The sequence below is a fragment of the Bos indicus x Bos taurus genome, chromosome 12 (assembly GCF_003369695.1).
Source record: "Bos indicus x Bos taurus breed Angus x Brahman F1 hybrid chromosome 12, Bos_hybrid_MaternalHap_v2.0, whole genome shotgun sequence".
Classification (NCBI taxonomy): Eukaryota; Metazoa; Chordata; class Mammalia; order Artiodactyla; family Bovidae; genus Bos; species Bos indicus x Bos taurus.
This window is the reverse complement of record NC_040087.1, coordinates 75,850,020-75,867,216: the sequence shown is the minus strand read 5'-3', so window position 1 is coordinate 75,867,216 and position 17,197 is coordinate 75,850,020. Positions and strand designations below refer to the sequence as shown.

Sequence of the window (17,197 nt, the reverse complement as noted above, 5' to 3'; positions counted from 1 at the left end):
GGCACGGAGGCAAGTTCCCTAGGGTTTGCAATCTGAGTGCAAACTTTGCAATCTAAGTCAGGCACCTCTGAACTAAGAAATTGCCTTAGTTCTTCCTTCCGGGCTGTTGGAGGGAAGTTGATGGTGGAAGTTGCAGGTGAGATGGGACTGCTTCACAAACTTCCCCCCACCCCACCTGGGGCTCTGGGAGACATCTTTTGGGGCCCGTGGGGCCCCATGGCCTTCGCCAGGGGGAGGCCAGTTGGGGGGGGTGTTGACCAACATTCTAGACTAGAGGAGCCCAAGGCAGGTGGGATGTCAGGCCAGAGACACACAGTTCGGGGATGGGGGGTGGAAAAAGGTAGGGAGGCGGGTGGGGGGTCTCGAGTGGACTGGTGAGCTGGCTGGTGAGAGAAGCGACTTCCCTCCGTGTTCAGAGAGCGCCCAGAAAGAAGCCTGCGCTCACGTCCCCAGGACAAACAGCTTAGCGATGAGGCCCAGTCCGCATCCTAGGCTGGGTCTGATGCCTCGTTTACTCGCCAGTGGTGTGGTGGGGGGACGCCTTCTCTAGCAGAGGAAGGGAGCACCCTGGCCCCATCCGCTATCCGCCTCCTGCCAAGCGCATCCCTCAAGAGCGTGACCGGTCAGGGCTGCAAACAGGCTTTCGGGCTCCATCAAAGTGCCTTAAAGCCTGGATCATACTCCCAGGAAATCCCGAGCCAGGCGAAGCTCCCCTTACTTGCTCACCCCCAGCCTGAGCTCGTCAGGGTCCCCTTAAAGCCCTTCTTGCTGAACTTCACTCCCAAGTCATCGGCGGGGAGAATGCTGGAGGGTTTTTGACCCTGGTGGCTTGAGAGTCACACCTGTGGCCTACAGGCCTGCCTGTGGGGGCACAGAAATGGAAGAGAGGGGAGACCAGTTCCTGGAGCAACGCTCCCCCACTCCGTCCTTCTCGAGAGGTGGGAGGCCTTGTGGCTGAGTGAGCTCTGAGCTCCGCCTATGGCAGGGAGATCACCTTGCCTGATACCCCGGGTGGTTTTTTTTCTTCTTTCCTTTCTTTCTTTTTTTTTCCCTGCAGAGGTGGGTGAAGGAAAGAAGAGTTCAGTGAACTGATTCAATCCCTACAGTGGGGAGACTGCTCGGGGCACATTTGATGCCCCAGGGCCCTTGGGAAGGCAGCTGACCCAGGTTCCACCCGGCTCCCTGGCATCATCCTCGGTGAGCGAGGTAAGCCCACCAGAGGTGGGTGTTTCCAGGCACCACGGGAAGGGCGTGGCTCGCTGGGACTTGGGGAGAAAGGCTCAGATCGCTCTGCCTTTCACACACACCCCTCTTCTCTCTGCTTCTCTTGGCCACAGGTGGAGCATCCTTACTGATCCTGGACACCCAGGGGGACCCCTGCCACTCCCGATCAGGCAGCAGACAGGTCAAGCCAGAAAGACCCAAGGTCAGGGTCAGTCTCACGTCCCTGAGCAAAAGTGGCTGATAGAACTGGGTTAGACCTGGGGTGTAGACCCTCAGAACCCTCTGCAGGCCCTTTTGAGTATCTGTCCCTACTTGGCTGCACCAACTGACCACCTGGCCCTGTGCGATCACCACTGGGTGAGTCTCCAAGGTACATAGTCTTCTGAGTGGGAGATGCATCAGTAACTTCTTATTAAGATGGAGAAGGATGTAGGAGAGAGGACACATCCCTTCTTCCCTTCCCTTTGGCCTCATCCCTAAATTGATGAGAGACGGATTAATGGGAGGAAAGTGAACAGAAGCTGAATAACGTGTACATGTGGGAGAGACCCAGGAAAACGAAGTCGCCGGAGTGGGCGAAACCATCACTTTTAGATACGTTCTCCAGCGAAAGATAACAGAAGATCTTGTGTGTCGGGGGTGGGGGGGGAGCCAGACGTGAGAGCAGAGCCCGAGAAGGGCAGGAGACAAGGGCAAGTTCGCTCTGCAGGTGACCCCTCGCCTTCTGCATTGACTGGAGTTTCCAGAGATTGAGTCATTAACCTCTCTTCTCGGTAGGGCAAGGGAGATACCCTGACAAACAGAAATGTCTTCTTAAAAAATGTTTCCCTATTTATTTATGGCTATGCTGGGTCTTCGTTGTGGTTGTGGGCTTTCAGTGGGGGCCGCTCTCTAGTTGCGGCGTGGGGCACAGGCTCGGTAGGTGTGGCCCACGGGTTTAGCCCCGAGGCATGTGCGATCTTCCCAGACTAGGGATCGAACCCGCGTCCCCTGCTCTGGCGGGCCAGCTCTTCACCCCTGGACCACCAGGGAAGTCCTGAATGTCTTTCATTCAAGGGTAACTTCTACTTGGCTTTCAGCGCTTCTTCTGTGCCTGTGGTTTCTTACAAATAAGCCGGTTAAAATGATCCTTCAGCCAGAGAGGTGTGTTTTGGGGGCAAATTCTGCTCCCCTGTGAGACCAAGGGTGGGTCGTTTTCTATGAGCAGGTGGGATGGGGCGGGGCGATGGGCTGCTTTGCGTGTGTGTAGGGGAGAACCCGGGTCGGGGCGGGGATGCTGGTGCAGAAAGAGGCCGAGGAGCACACCTTGGGCAGGTGTGGGCCAGAGCCCAAGGCACTGGGCAGTTGGTTGGTGCCCCTGGGGGGGGCAGGAAGGGACATTTCTGCCGAGGTCTGCAGTTAGGAGGCGGGTGGACTAGAGCAGAAAGAGGAAAGGTCAGCAGGTCCGAGGCATTAGGGCCCCCCTCTCGGGTGGGGAGGGGCTCCTCGTGTGGGTCAGATCTCCCGGGACTCACAGCTGTGACAGTACCCATCCCCCGACTGTGGCAGGTGGATGTGGCATCTCTGCGGGTGCACCTCCCTGCAGGTTTCAGGGAGGAGGTGGCACTTGGCAGGGCCCCGGGGTTGTGCCATGTGCCCGGCGCCCTGGGCTGTGGGCTGGTGTGTGGGGAAGAGGCCCAGGAAAGTCAGGAAGTGGGCTGCTTGCCCAGGGTGGGGTCTTTTTAAGTGCCGGTCTATCCCTGAGCCCAGTGAGGCCTGAACAGACAGGGCAAGGGTCATACAAGGTTCCCATGCCACCCCCCCCTCCTCCCGCCCCCAGTTGCAGCTCTGGGGCTGAGTGCTAGTGATTCCAGCAGTGGAGTCGACCTGGGGCCGGGACCCTCCTGAGCTAAACTGACCCCTTGAGATGTCCTCCTCGCCCTGCTGGAGGGGCACAGAGCTTCTCCGCCCGGCCCCCACCTCCGTGCAACCTGAGGGTCAGACTGTTCAGGAAAGGTAGGAATGAGGAGGAATAGCCTTCCCTCTGGATCTGGAGCTGGTGGGACCCCTGGGAGCGTGTACCCACCTACCTACTTATCTCTGTCTAGCTGTCTGTTTACAGATCTATTTACCATCTTCATATCTCTGTCATCTATCTACCATCTATTATCTACCTACCTATGTAACTGTGTATCTATCTATCCAGTCATCATCACTGTATCATCTCCAACCATCCAACCATCATCCTGAGGTTCAAAGGACTTTTCAGAGCTCCTCTCTCTCCTGTTCTGATGGACTTACTTTCCATTTGAATGGAAGCTTCTTCTCCATCTGCAGAGACCAGACAGAGCCCTCTGTGCCTAGGTTGCCATGAGACACAGTCTATAGCAGGCTCCCTAATCTGTTGTTCAGTCGCTCAGTCATGTCCGACTTTTTGTGACCCCATGGACTATAGTCTGCCAGGCTCCTCTGTCCATGGGATTCTCCCGGCAAGAATACTGGAGTGGGTTGCCATGCCCTCCTCCAGGGGATCTGGCCGGCCCAGAGATCAAACCCAGGTCTCCTGCATTTGGCAAGTGGATTCTTTACCACTGAGCCACCAGGGAAGCCCCAGGCTCCCTACTAGCCAGCCCCAAGTTAGTAAAGGAGGAGATAGCTGTGTTGTGACTCAAATAAGATAAGATTTGGGGCTCATGGAGCTGGTGCCCTTCAGCCAGCCCATGACCGAGTTCAGCATCTCTGCCTGGGTCTCTGGTTCTGTGAGCTACTTTTATTGTGGCCCTTGGGCAAACCGCACACCCTCTGCACACCTGAGTGCTCACCTGTGCACCACGTGGACAGTCACCCCGGCTCAGCGGCTGCACGGAGAGCGCAGCTCCCCTTGTCTCAGTGCAGAAACTATACGTTAAAAGATGATCAGAATGCAGATGACAGAAGTGGGGGTGTGAAGAGCAAAGGCAGGTGGGGAAGTGGAAAACACACATTTTTGGACGGACATCCCAACAGAAAAAGGGACAAAATATACAGGTACCTCATAAAGAAAATATATAAATGGCCAATAAACCAGAGAGAAGGTGCTTGCTGTCAATGGTTATTAGGCAAATGCCAGCTGAAACCATAAGAAGATACCCCTGCATACCCACCAGAATGGCTCCCCTGAAAAAGACAGACCCTGCCTGGTGCTGGCGGGGTTGAGGTACCGTGGGAATCTCAAACACGGTTAGACTTTGAAGAACGGCTCTTTGCAAACTGTTTGCCGGGACCCACTGCTATCAACTGTGCAAACCTGTGACTCATCAGCCCCACTCCTAGCTGTATACCAGTGCTGTGCTTAGTCACTCAGTCGTGTCTGACTGTCTGCGACCCCATGGACTGCAGCACACAAGGCCTCCCTGTCCATCACCAACTCCTGGAGTGTGCTCAAACTCACGTCCACTGAGTCGGTGATGCCATCCAACCATCTCATCCTCTGTCGTCCCCTTCTCCTGCCTTCAATCTTTCCCAGCAGCAGGGTCTTTTCCAGTGAGTCATTTCTTCACATCAGGTGGCCAAAATATTGGAGCTTCAGCTTCAGCATCAGTCCTTTCAATAAATATTCAGGACCGATTTCCTTTAGGATGGACTGGTTGAATCTCCTTCCTGTCCAAGGGATTCTCAAGAGTCTTCTCCAACACCACAGTTCAAAAGCATCAATTCTTCAGTGCTCAGCTTTCTTTATAGTCCAACTCTCACGTCCATACATGACTACTGGAAAAATCATAGCTTTGACTAGATTGACCTTTGTAGGCAAAGTAATGTCTCTGCTTTTTAATATGCTATATAGGTTGGTCATAACTTTCCTTCCAAGGAGTAAGTGTCTTTTCATTTCATGGCTGCGGTCACCATCTGCAGTGATTTTGGAGCCCCCCAAAATAAAGTCTGACACTGTTTCCATTGTTTCCTCATCTATTTGCCATGAAATGATGGGACCAGATGCCACGATCTTCGTGTTCTGAATGTTGAGTTTTAAGCCAACTTTTTCACTCTCCTCTTTCACTTTCATAAAGAGGCTTTTTAGTTCCTCTTCGCTTTCTGCCATAAGAGTGGTGTCATCTGCATATCTGAGGTTATTGATATTTCTCCTGGCAATCTTGATTCCAGCTTGTGTTTCTTCCAGCCCAGTGTTTCGCATGATGTACTCTGCATAGAAGTTAAATAAGCAGGGTGACAATATACAGCCTTGACATACTCCTTTCCCAATTTGGAACCTGTCTGTTGTTCCATGTCCTGTTCTAACTGTTGCTTCTTGACCTGCATACAGGTTTCTCAGGAGGCAGGTCAGGTGGTCTGGTATTCCATAGTATACATAGTGTATGATCTCATTAAAGTTCAGAAGCAGGCGTGCTGAGTTGTGACTTTTTAAAAAATTGTTTTATTGGAGGACAAGTGCTTTACAATGTTGTGTTAGTTTCTGCTGCACAACAAAGTGAGTCAGCTGTGTGTATACGTATGTCCCCTCCCGCCTGAGCCGCCCTCCTTGATCCCCCCGTCCTACCCTTCCAGGTCTGAGTTACGGTTTTATGTTTTTAAAGATTTATGATTTTATTTATTATGATTTTATGGGGTTTTTTATGTGGACCATTTTAAAAGTCTTTATTGAATCTGCTATAATATTGCTTCTGTTTTCTTATATTTTGGTTTTTTGGCCCCAGTTCAGTTCAGTTCAGTTGCTCAGTTGTGTCCGACTCTTTGCAACCCCATGGACCGCAGCACACCAGGCCTCCCTGTCCATCACCAACTCCCGGAGTTTACTCAAACTCATGTCCCATGAGTCAGTGATGCCATCCAACTATCTCATCCTCTGTCATCCCCTTCTCCTCCTGCCTTCAATCTTTCCCAGCATCAGGATCTTTTCCAATGAGTCAGTTCTTCACATCAGATGGCCAAAATATTGAAATTTCAGCTTCAACATCAGTCCTTCCAATGAATATTCAGGACTGATTTCCTTTAGGACAGACTGGTTGGATCTCCTTGCAGTCCAAGGGACTCTCAAGAGTCTTCTCCAACACCATAGTTCAAAAGCATCAATTCTTTGGCATTCAGCTTTCTTTATAGTCCGACTCTCACATCCCTACATGACTACTGGAAAAATCATAGCTTTGACCAGACGGACCTTTGTTGACAAAGTAATGGCCCCAAGTCATGCAGAATCCTAGCTCCCCAAGGGGGGAATTGAACCTGCACCCTCTGCGTTAGAAGGCGAAGTGTTAACCACTGGACCACCAGGGAAGTCCCTGAGTTGTGATTTTAGAAGTTAGGATATTGATTAACCTTGAGTGGAGATAGACGTTGGGGTAGGCAAAGGTGAGCTTCTGGGGGTGCTGCTGAGGTGCTTTACTAAACTGAGTGCTGATCACACAGATGTGTTCATTTTGTGAAATTTTTAATAAAAAAAAAAGGGAGATACTGTTCATGGGCGTGTGATTTCAGCAAATTATGAAGTGTCCAACTCTCACTCATGTGAGAATTGGGCTATACAGTTAGTATTAGGGGTGAGGGCTTCCCCAGTGGCTCAATGGTAAAGATTCTACCTGCAATGCAGGAGACACGAGTTTGATCCCTGAGTTGGGAGTGTCCCCTGGAGGAGGAAATAGGAACCCCACTGCAGTATTCTTGCCTAGAAAATCCCATGACAGAGGAGCCTGGCGGGCTACAGCCTATGGGGTCATAAGAGTCAGCCACGACTGAGTGGAATAACAACAGCAACATATTAGAGGTGTAACCCTGAGATACAATGCTACATTTCATTTTCTTGTCTTCCCAAGGACCTGTATGACATGGCTTCAAGCACGGCTGACCCAAGCAGCCTCGTCCACCACACCAACTCCTGCCTTCCCCACCACCCGCCCCGGGTGGCCAGTGTGATGCTGTCTCTGTTCTACACGGCCCTCTTGATCTTTGCTGTCCTGGGAAACATCCTGGCCCTTCGCCTGGCCTATCAGAAGGACAAGAAGATCAACTCGACAGGTGTCTTCCTGGTCCACCTGTCAGTGTCCGACCTTCTGTTCGCTCTGACCCTGCCCGGAAAGATCACCTACTTCTTGCTGGACTTCAACTGGCCTTTCGGGGAGGGGCTCTGTAGGCTGACGGCCTTCATCTTCTTCGTGAACACCTACTCGGGCATCTACCTGATGACGTGCGTGAGCGTGGACCGCTACTTGGCCGTGGTCCGCGCCCAGCAGGGTCCCCGGCTGCGTGAGCCCGGGCGGGCCCAGCTCATCTGCGCGGCCGTGTGGGTCCTGGCGACACTGCAGACGGCGCCCCTGCTCGGGTTCACCATGACCATGCGTGTGGCCGGCAGGCTGACCTGCATGGAGTACGACAGCGTCCAGCGGGTGTTCACGCTGCCCGTCATGGTCCTGGTGACCTCCTCTCTGAGCTTCTGCGGGCCGGTGGCCATCATCCTCTTCTGCTACGTGAAGATCGCCGTCAAGCTGTGCAGGACGGCCCGGGACAACCCGCTGACGAGCCGGGGGGGCCACCACCGCAGAGCCTGCCTGCTCACGCTGGTGGTGCTGGTGGCCGTGGCCGTGTGCTTCGTGCCCTACCACCTCCACGTCATCCAGTTCATGGTGACCAAGATGCTCCGCCAGCCCACCTGCTCCGAGCAGAGGGCCTTCAAACTGTGCCTGCAGCTCACTGTCTGCCTCATGAACTTGAACTGCAGCATCGACCCCATCGTTTACTTCTTCGCATCCTCCCGTTACAGGAAATGGCTCCGCCACTTTCTGAAACTCAAAGCATCACCATCCTCTCCCTCCTTCCCGCAGGGAAAAGCTTCCTCAGAAACACAAAGTATCAACCAGACAGGAGGCTCCTCGCCCTTGGAGGAGAATGAAGTCTAAGAGGTGATGGGCTTTCATACTGCACCTGGGGGTCAGGGGGAGGACCCCAAGCTTGTACAATTTGGGGATTGGGTTCTTTAAAAAAAAAGAATACAAAACCATAGATGCAAAGTTAGGTACAAGGTCATGGAAGGTGAGTGAGGAGCTCTGAAGCAAGCATTCGTTAGCTTTGCCATAAACCTACTTCTGGGGCTTCCCCGGTGGCTCAGCTGGTAAAGAATCTGCCTGCACTGCGGGAGACCTGCATTCAATCCCTGGGTTGGGAAAATCCCTTGGAGAAGGGAAAGGCTACCCACTCCAGTATCCTTGCCTGGAGAATTCCATGGACAGAGGAGCCTGGTGGGCTACAGCCCATGGGATTGCAAAGAGTTGGACTCAACTGAAGCGACTCAGCACACAGCGTGCACCTCTCATGTATTCTAATAAACACTGCTTCGTCCTTGGCCTCTGAAGGGTGTGCAGTTTCTTCTGGGAAAAGAGTATTTTCACATCAAATGCAGTCATGACCAGAAGAATCATTGGCTGAGCACTAGAGTCACAGTTTGGACAAGGTTTCTGATGTGGGGAGGCAAATTGTTGTAAAGAGCAAAAAATTACCCCTCCCCCCCAAAACCAAAATCTCTAAAAGCTTAGAGTTAACATTTGCAAAAATGCCAAGGTTTTCCTGACAAAGTAAGAAAACGAGAGGAAGACACCCTTCAAGTTATTGGCCTGGCAGCCTCTGGGGTGGGGGAATGCGGGCGAGGGACTGGGTGATCACTTTTGTAGGAAAAGTCTGATCTGGCGCAGAGGGTACACCTTCCTGTAGCGCGTGTGTGGGCAGCGACAGACTGGGGGAAGGAAGAAAGACAAGCACGTGGGCGTGAGCCTTCCTTTTTCAGTCGTGCGTGTCAGAAAGTGCGTGTGCACGCCGAGTGTTGTTTGCATTCAGTCAAAACAAACCTTTCATGGCACTTTCTTGAGTTTAAAACACAACACAGATCATTTCCACTTGGGCGATTTTGAATTTTTTGTGAAATAAAACATGTATTTGCCTGCCAAAGTGCGGGGGGCACTGGGATCAGCGTGAGATTTGTCTCAGCCACGCGGGTCCAGCCCAACCTGCTCATGACCTCTGTGCTCCCTCCACCTCACGGGCACCCCCAGCCCTCCCCCAACCCCATGGAACCCCCCAGCCCTCCCTCCATGGACTCCCTAACCCTCCCCCATGGGGAGGCAATAATGAAGCATCATCAATCCGGTGACTTAAACCAACAAAAATATATGCTCTTGTTCTGGAGGCTAAAAGTTCAAAGCCAAGGGGTCAGTAGGGCTGGTTCCTTCTCAAGCTGCAAGGGAGACTGATCTAGGCCTCTCCTGGCTTCTGGCGCTTTGCTGCAGTTATTGGTGCTCCTTGGCTTGTCAAACATCACCCCCATCTCTATCTCCATCTTCACCTGGTTTTCTCCTCGTGTGTCTCCATCTTCACACGGCATTTTCTTCTTTTCCTAAGGACACCAGTCACCTTGGATTTGTTGTTGTTGTTGAGTCGTTGTGTCTGACTCTTTGTGACCCCATGGACTGTAGCACACCAGGCTTCCCTATTCTTCACTTTCTCCTGGAGTTTGCTCAAACTCATGTCCATTGAATCAGTGATGCCATCCAACCATCTCATCCTCTGTCATCCCCTTTTGTCTTCAATCTTTCCCAGCATCAGAGTCTTTTCCAATGAAATCAGCTCTTCATATCAAGTGGCCAAAGTATTGAAGCTTCAACATCAGCCTTTCCAATGAATATTCAAGGTTGATTTCCTTTAGGATGGACTGGTTTGAGCTCTGGGCAGTTCAAGGGGCTCTCAAAAGTCTTCTCCACCCTAATGACCTCATCTGAACTTGATCACACCTATTTCCAATTAAGGTCATATGGGTTAGGACTTGATCTTATTTGGGGATCCAGCTTTTAACACCCACCCATTTCTGAGCACCCCTCTTTCCACTCTTCTCTGGAAGAGTCTCAGCCCATCCCTGACCCCTCCTGTAAGCCCCTGTGATACCACATCAGAGTCCTATGACCAAAGTGAGACTTGGAGGAAGGAGTAAGAAGAGTCTGCTTAAATACTAGTTGGTCCAAAAAAAAGGTCAACTGCCACAGTTTGTTTTTCAGCCCCAATCAAAATAATTGCATGTCAAAATGGAAGCATCAGAGTGACCCCCTCAGAGGGTCCCCTCACTCTGCGTGTGGGAGCTTAGTCCAGAGGAAGGTGCAGGGCCGGTGGGTGGGGGGTGGGCCCTGTGGGTGGGGGCTCTATAACGAGGTTCCTGGGTCCCATTCTGGCACATGTGGAGGTGTCTGGAAAGTTCTGCCCTTGGGTGGAGGGTCTCCTCATGACTTCTAAGAATTTTGATCACTTGACAGTTTTAAGGAGGAAGAATGGAGAGTTTCAGAAATGGAGTTGATAGATGCCCAAATGTCCCTCTGGCTGTCAGCTTTGAATCCCTACTCCATTGGCGCCACCACCCACCGCAAGCTAACCACGGCCTAGCTTTCACTACAGTTTTCTCTCTCCTTGCCACGCCACGGTGCACGGGCCAACACGGAGGTGAAGTCCCTCTGGCATGTGTGGGCTTGTGGGCGGCCAGGCTCAGACGGGCCGGGTCCCCCATGGAGACCCCAACCCTGAAGGTTGGGTCACACCTCAGGCCACAGGAATCCCTCATGATGGGGACACTGGAACTGGTGACACGCTGTCGCTCATTCGCTCTAGCTCAGTGAGGGCGGGGGCCATCGAGGCAGCTGGATAAGAAATCGGAGGCAGAGGCCCCTAAAATTTCTTGCTGCCACCCTTTGGGAGACCTCTTTGGCAATTTCCCCAATCTTTATGAACTTCTTGCTGTTCTTTCTTTGTTTTAAAATTTTAGATTTTTTTCTCCCCCTTTGTTTCCCCTCTATTTATTTATTTGGGTGTGTTGGGTCTTGGTCATGCGGGATCTCTAGTTGCAACGCATGGGCTCTCTGGTTGTATCGGGAGAGCTTAGTTGTTCCATGGCCAGTGGGATCTTAGTTCCCCAACCAGGGATTGAACCTGAGTCCCCTGCATTGCAAGGATTCTTAGCCACTGGACGACCAGGAAAGTCCTACTTACTCACTATTGATACCACGATAGACATTCATTAGCAGACCTCACTCAGCCATCTCAGGAGCTCTGTGAGTCTGAGGGTCACAGACCGCACACTGCCTACTGGTGGCCAGTGGCTTCTGCCCAACTCCTGGTCTTCTGTGCCCCCAGTGGGGCTCTGGGCTCCTCAAGACACAGCTGTGTTTTTTCCCAAAGCTTCTCATATCAATTGTTATCAAAATTAAATCATTATTATATAAACCAATAAAGTATAAAGGCAATAAGAAAAGAGCTGTTGTAAGAACTAAGTTAAATGCTTTGGGAAGTTTGGTGAAGGTGAATCGCTTACAAAACAAAAAGTGCTGTCACGACAGGCGTGAGTGTAACATTTATAGGTCATTTGGAAAAATGCAGAAAACCAAGATGACACACAATCCGATTGCATTGCTGAGTTCTGGGGCTAACTTCAATTAAAAAAAATAATCCAAACTGGAACTCATAAGCGAAGCAATGTGGGTGTGGATTATGAAAGACACACATTTCTAATCAGTACAACTACAATTTTCAAAAAGGCTGTAGTGACATTAACACCATTGACATGTTTTAACTTAAAATATTTAATATATGGGCTTCTGTTTGTGTGTGTGTGTGTGTGTGTGTGTGTGTATATATATATAAAATACTCATATGTATGTGTGCTAAGGTGCTTCAGTTGTGTCTGACTCTGTGACCCAATGGACTATAGCCCACCAGCCTCCTCTGTCCAAGAAATTCTCCAGGCAACAATCCTGGAGTGGGTTGCCATGCCCTCCCTCCTCCAGGGGATCTTCCCAATGACCCAGGGATTGAACATCTTACATCTCCTGCGATGACAGGCGGGTTCTTTACCACTAGCGCCACCCAGTAAGCCTGATGAGTCACTGAAAGTTCAAAATTTAAGCTGAAATGCATTAATACACATAACCTACCAAACATCACAGTTTAGCCCAGCCTATCTTAAATGTGCTCAGAACACATACTGGCTTACATCTGGGCAGGATCATCTAACACAAAGCCTATTTTTTACAGAAGTGTTGAGCATCTCGTGTAATTTATTGAATTCTGAGCTGGCAGCGCAAAACAGAATGTCCGTCTGGGTGCAGAATGGTTGTTGACCTGTGACCTCACGGCTGATGGGGATCTGCGCCTGCCACTCCCAGTGTTACCAAAGAGGGCCGGGCTGAAGAGAACCTCTACAACCAGGAAAAGATAAAAATCCGAAATTCTAAGTACAGTTTCCACTGAATGGGTATCACTTTCACACCATCATAAAGTCAACAAATTATAAGCCAAACCATTGTTAAATCAGGCCCCATCTGTGTGTGTGTTCTGCAGTTTATCCAACTTTTTTTTTTTCATTTTATTATTCATTTAATGGAGAAGGAAATGGTAACCCACTCCAGATTCTTGCCTGGAAAATTCCATGGACAGAGGAGCCTGGCGGGCTACAGTCCACGGGGTCACAAAGAGTCAGACATGACTGAGCATGCATGCATGCAAGCATTTATTTAATATTTAAGCTCTCACACTAGATTTTTACAAGCTGGTGAACACTGACAAAATTATTTCTTCCACAGAACTATAACCAAATGTTCCTGGACAGTATACATATATGGTTGAGCTAATGTCAATACACATCACCATTTAATAAATTACATAAAGAAACAAATTGTCAAGTATCCAAATATTAAGTTACACAGCTCAAAGGCTTCAGTTTAGTTCAGTTCAGTCACTCAGTCATGTTCTACTCTTTGCGACCCCATGGACCGCAGCATGCCAGGCCTTCCTGTCCATCACTAATTCCCGGAGCTTGCTCAAACTCTTGGTGATGCCATCCAACCACCTCATCCTCTGTCGTCCCCTTCTCCTCCTGCCCTCAATCTTTCCCAGCAACAGGGTCTTTTCCAATGAGTCAGTTCTTCACATCAGGTGGCCAACATATTGGAGTTTCAGCTTCAGCATCAGTCCTTCCAATGAATATTCAGGACTAATTTCCTTTAGGATGGACCGGTTGGATCTCCTTGCAGTCCAAGGGACTCTCAAGAGTCTTCTCCAACACCACAGTTCAAAAGCATCAATTCTTCAGTGCTCAGCTTTCTTTAATAGTCCAACTCTCACATCCATACATGACTACTGGAAAAACCATAGCTTTGACTAGATGGACCTTTGTGGGCAAAGTAATGTCTCTGCTTTTCAATATGCTGTCTAGGTTGGTCATAGATTTTCTTCCAAGGAGCAAGCATCTTTTAATTTCATGGCTGCAATCACCATCTGCAGTGATTTTGGAGTCCAAGAAAAAAAAGTCTCTCACTGTTTCCATTGTTTCCTCCATGTATTTGCCAAAAAGTGGTGGGACTGGATGCCATGATCTTAGTTTTCTGAATGTTGAGTTTTAAGCCAGCTTTTTCAATCTCCTCTTTCACTTTCATCAAGAGGCTCCTTACTTTTTCACTTTCTGCCTTAAGGGTGGTGTCACCTGTATATGTGAGGTTATTGATATTTCTCTTGGCAGTCTTGATTCCAGCTTGTGTTTCATCCAGCCCAGTGTTTCTCATGATGTACTCTGCATATAAGTTAAATAAGCAGGGTGACAATATATAGCCTTGACATACTCCTTTCCCGATTTGGAACCAGTCTGTTGTTCCATGTCCTGTTCTAACTGTTGCTTCTTGACCTTCATACAGATTTCTCAGAAGATTTGATTCTTGACCTGCGTATCAGATCTCTCATATGCCTATGTCAAAATGTTAAATGTCTGCTTGATTCATTAGCAGAAATCTACTTCTTATTTTTGCAAGAGAGGTTGAGAATCATACTTCAAACAAAATGAGTTGTAGTTTGCTCAACTTTTTGATTTAATTGACTAACCACCGTTCCTCAGTCTAGGACAAGAAGGCTTCTGGCAGGTGGCATTTGTACTAAAAATCGTGATGCGATATTGTGATTCATTTGTTGTTGTTCAGTCGCTAAGTTGTGTCTGACTCTTTGCGACCCCATGGACTGCAGTACACCAGGTTTCCTTGTCTTTCACTATCCCCTGGAGTTTGTTTAAACTCATATCCATTGAGTCAGTGATTCCATCCAACCATCTCATTCTGTCATCCCCTTCTCCTCCTGCCTTCAATCTTTCCCAGCATCAGGGTCTTTTGCAGTGAGTCAGCTCTTTGCATCAGGTGGCCAAACTATTGGAGCGTCAGCATCAGACCTACCAATGAATATTCAGGACTGATTTCCTTTAGGATTGACTGGTTTTATCTCCTTGCAGTCCAAGGGGCTCTCAAGAGTCTTCTCCAGCACCATGGTTTAAAAGCTTTCATAATATATATTTGGTGACTCAGATGACCAGAATTCTTTCTCATATATATTTGGTCTTCATCTACAGTTCCTGGCTCCCAGCTCCTAAACCTTGTAATTCCCTAAGTGCAGAGAATCATGTAGGTGTGTTTTATTATGTGAACAAGGTGATTTTTGGAAGCACCTAAGGATGGGGGCTGATCGCTGGGAGAACTAACCATCTGATGAAGAGCTTTCTGTCCCACCTCTCTATCCTCCAGGGAGGGAAGCAGGGCTGGAGGTCAAGCATGCTTCCCCCTTTAAACTGGTCCTTAAGTCACCAGCAGGTGTTGATGTCATATTTATCTCTGTGCAGATTTGAACTAGACAGAACCCAGCCTGCTGAGGGCTTTGAAAAGACCTCTGACCCTGGTGGCTTGATGCATAGGAAAGGCTGGCGTCAAGCAGAGGCTACTGAAATAAGGGTTTTACAAAACCTGCACAGAAGTACTAGGCTGGGCAATGTTTAGACACAGTGCAGTACTTCTGAGGAAACTCAGTGCCTAATGTTACACTAAAAACTCCACTCACACAACTCTCAGGATAGCAAACTGGCTGTGAGTCCCTGTGAAGAAAGGAAATGGCAATCTTGTAGGGCAGAAAAGTCAGCCACCTGGGCTGGGCTCCCCCACTGCCCTCTCGGGGGGCCCAGCACCTCTCTGCAGGGGCAGGGGGACCAGAACCGACTGATGAGCAGGGACCTGGGACCCCTTTCCCACCACGACACAGGCCGCCGTCCCCCGCCCCTGGGTTCCCCGTGTCCTTCTGACAATCCTCTTCACCTTCAGCCTGGAAGAGAGGGCGAGCATTGCAGGGGTTACCTGACAGCCACTATCTTCACCGAACTCAAGGGCTCAGTTCAGAGACAGGGTTTACAAAGGCTCTGGGCACCGGCCCCACAGGAACCCAGGGCTCCTGGTTAAGGACGCCCAGAAACATCAAGTCCAATCTGCTGTTTAGGCTCTACCTGGCCACCCGGAAAAATGGAGACTTGTCCTTAATAACAATTTAATCTCAGGGTAGACGCTGTATTGCCAGCAATGCTCCTAACCATCTGATGAAGAGCTTTCTGTCCCACCCCTGGAATGCTCCTGGAAGTCTGGGGGTCAACATCCTGACCTCGAATGTTGGGCCTGTTAGGAGAGCAGCTGTGGTTTCTCAGAAGCCCGGGATCGGGGAGTTGGGAGCAGCCTGGGGAGAGCTGGGTGGCCTTGGGCAGTCAGTGGTTTGGGAAGAGAATTCTGGCCTCACAGGAGGAATTGCGGTCCCACGCAGCAAGAGAGGGTTTCCCTGCCCCTTCTCCATGCAGAGAGCAAGGTGGCCAGCACAAAGGGAGGAGCCGCGGGCCCTGTGATGTGGTCGGAGCTGGAGAGACTGGGGCAGGAGGCAGGCAGTCAGGACGGTCCCCAGGGGAAAGGTTGGAGGTGGAACACGTGAGATTTTCCTTCTCTGCTCCCACTGCCGCTGCAGGTTGCATGGGGGCTGGAATTTCCCAGCTGGATGCCAGGTCTGGAGCAGCCAGAGCAGGAGACACTGACTGTGGGGAGGGGTGACATGATTACAAGGAAAAAAAACCATTTTGAATCCCAAACTCAGTCTAGGCTTAGGAGTCAGGACTTCGAAGGCAGGTTTTCTTTTATTTGGGAAGGGGAGGGGGTGGTTCACTATAGACAACTTTTTTCCTTTTCTTACAATGTGGAATCCGCTCACTTGAAATTTAGGCCCAATCTGTTGCCTTTTGCACAAAATTCACAGCCTACATGCTCTTTATTCTAGATCTTGGCCATCCACTCCATTATTCTTGCCTGGACAGAGGAGTCTGGAGGGCTATGGTACATGGGGTCAAAAGAGTTGGACAGGACTTGGCAAGTAAACAAAAAAAACCAAGCCACATGGCTCCCCAACACGCCCCTCTGCCACGCATCCCCATGTGTGACTGCAAGAGGGGTCTTTGAGGGGTGCCATCAGCCTGAGACTTCGAGGTGTCTTGACAAGAGGCATGAGTGTCTTCAGGAACTCACACTCTGGCATCAGGTGCTGTCAGCGACAAACTGCTGGAAGCAAAAGCAGGTCAGGGGTGGGAACCGCAGTCACACACAGAAACTCGTCTGGGAGTCAAGTCAGACGTGGAAGGGTGTGTGTGGGGACAGGAATATCCTAGAGGGTTGGTGATGGATGAAGGGGGACAATGGTCTGGAAGCTGCAGGAAAAGGATGCAAAATAAAGGGTCACCAGTGGGAAGGTGAGGCCTTGGCAGCTGCAGGGAACTGGAAAAGAGGCTGAAAGAAGCTGTTACTGAATCCCTGGCCAGTGAATCCCAGACAAGGTGCTGAGGCAAGCAATACGACTTTATTCAGCGAGCCTGCTGACCGAGAAGATGGCAGACCAATGTTTCAAAATAACCATCCTGTTGGGGTCTGGATGCCAGGTTCTTTTATGAATCAGAGATCCGGGTGGCAGGGGGAAGGGAAGGGAGGTGAGGAAACAAAATAAAAAGGCCATTTAATCTCCAAGATATCTCCTAGAATGGTAAGCCTCAGGCAGGGGGATGTATTAATTTCTTCCTTCCTCCCAGGTAGACAGGGTCCTGAACAAAGGCAGTTTAACAGTCAGGCAGAGGGGCAGGATTCTCTGAGGCAGGCCA

At 50.2% G+C, this 17,197-nt stretch overlaps 1 protein-coding gene across 1 annotated transcript; it reads left to right on the top strand.

Moving 5' to 3' along the window:
• The first annotated feature begins 7,015 nt into the window (after window positions 1-7,015).
• On the top strand, window positions 7,016-8,257 carry LOC113902147 (G-protein coupled receptor 183-like). The gene is made up of 2 exons (XM_027557090.1): window positions 7,016-7,499; window positions 7,854-8,257. The coding sequence occupies exons 1-2, from the start codon at window positions 7,020-7,022 to the stop codon at window positions 8,085-8,087; spliced, it is 714 nt and encodes a 237-aa protein (XP_027412891.1). The 5' UTR covers window positions 7,016-7,019; the 3' UTR covers window positions 8,088-8,257.
• Window positions 8,258-17,197: the final 8,940 nt, after the last annotated feature.

Excerpts from the sequence above, each read along its gene's own strand:
- LOC113902147 (XM_027557090.1), top strand. The coding sequence starts at position 7,020 with ATGGCTTCAAGCACGGCTGACCCAAGCAGCCTCGTCCACCACACCAAC. Across the intron at positions 7,500-7,853 it reads TCCTGGCGACACTGCAGACG|AGGGCCTTCAAACTGTGCCT; the intron begins GCGCCCCTGCTC and ends TGCTCCGAGCAG.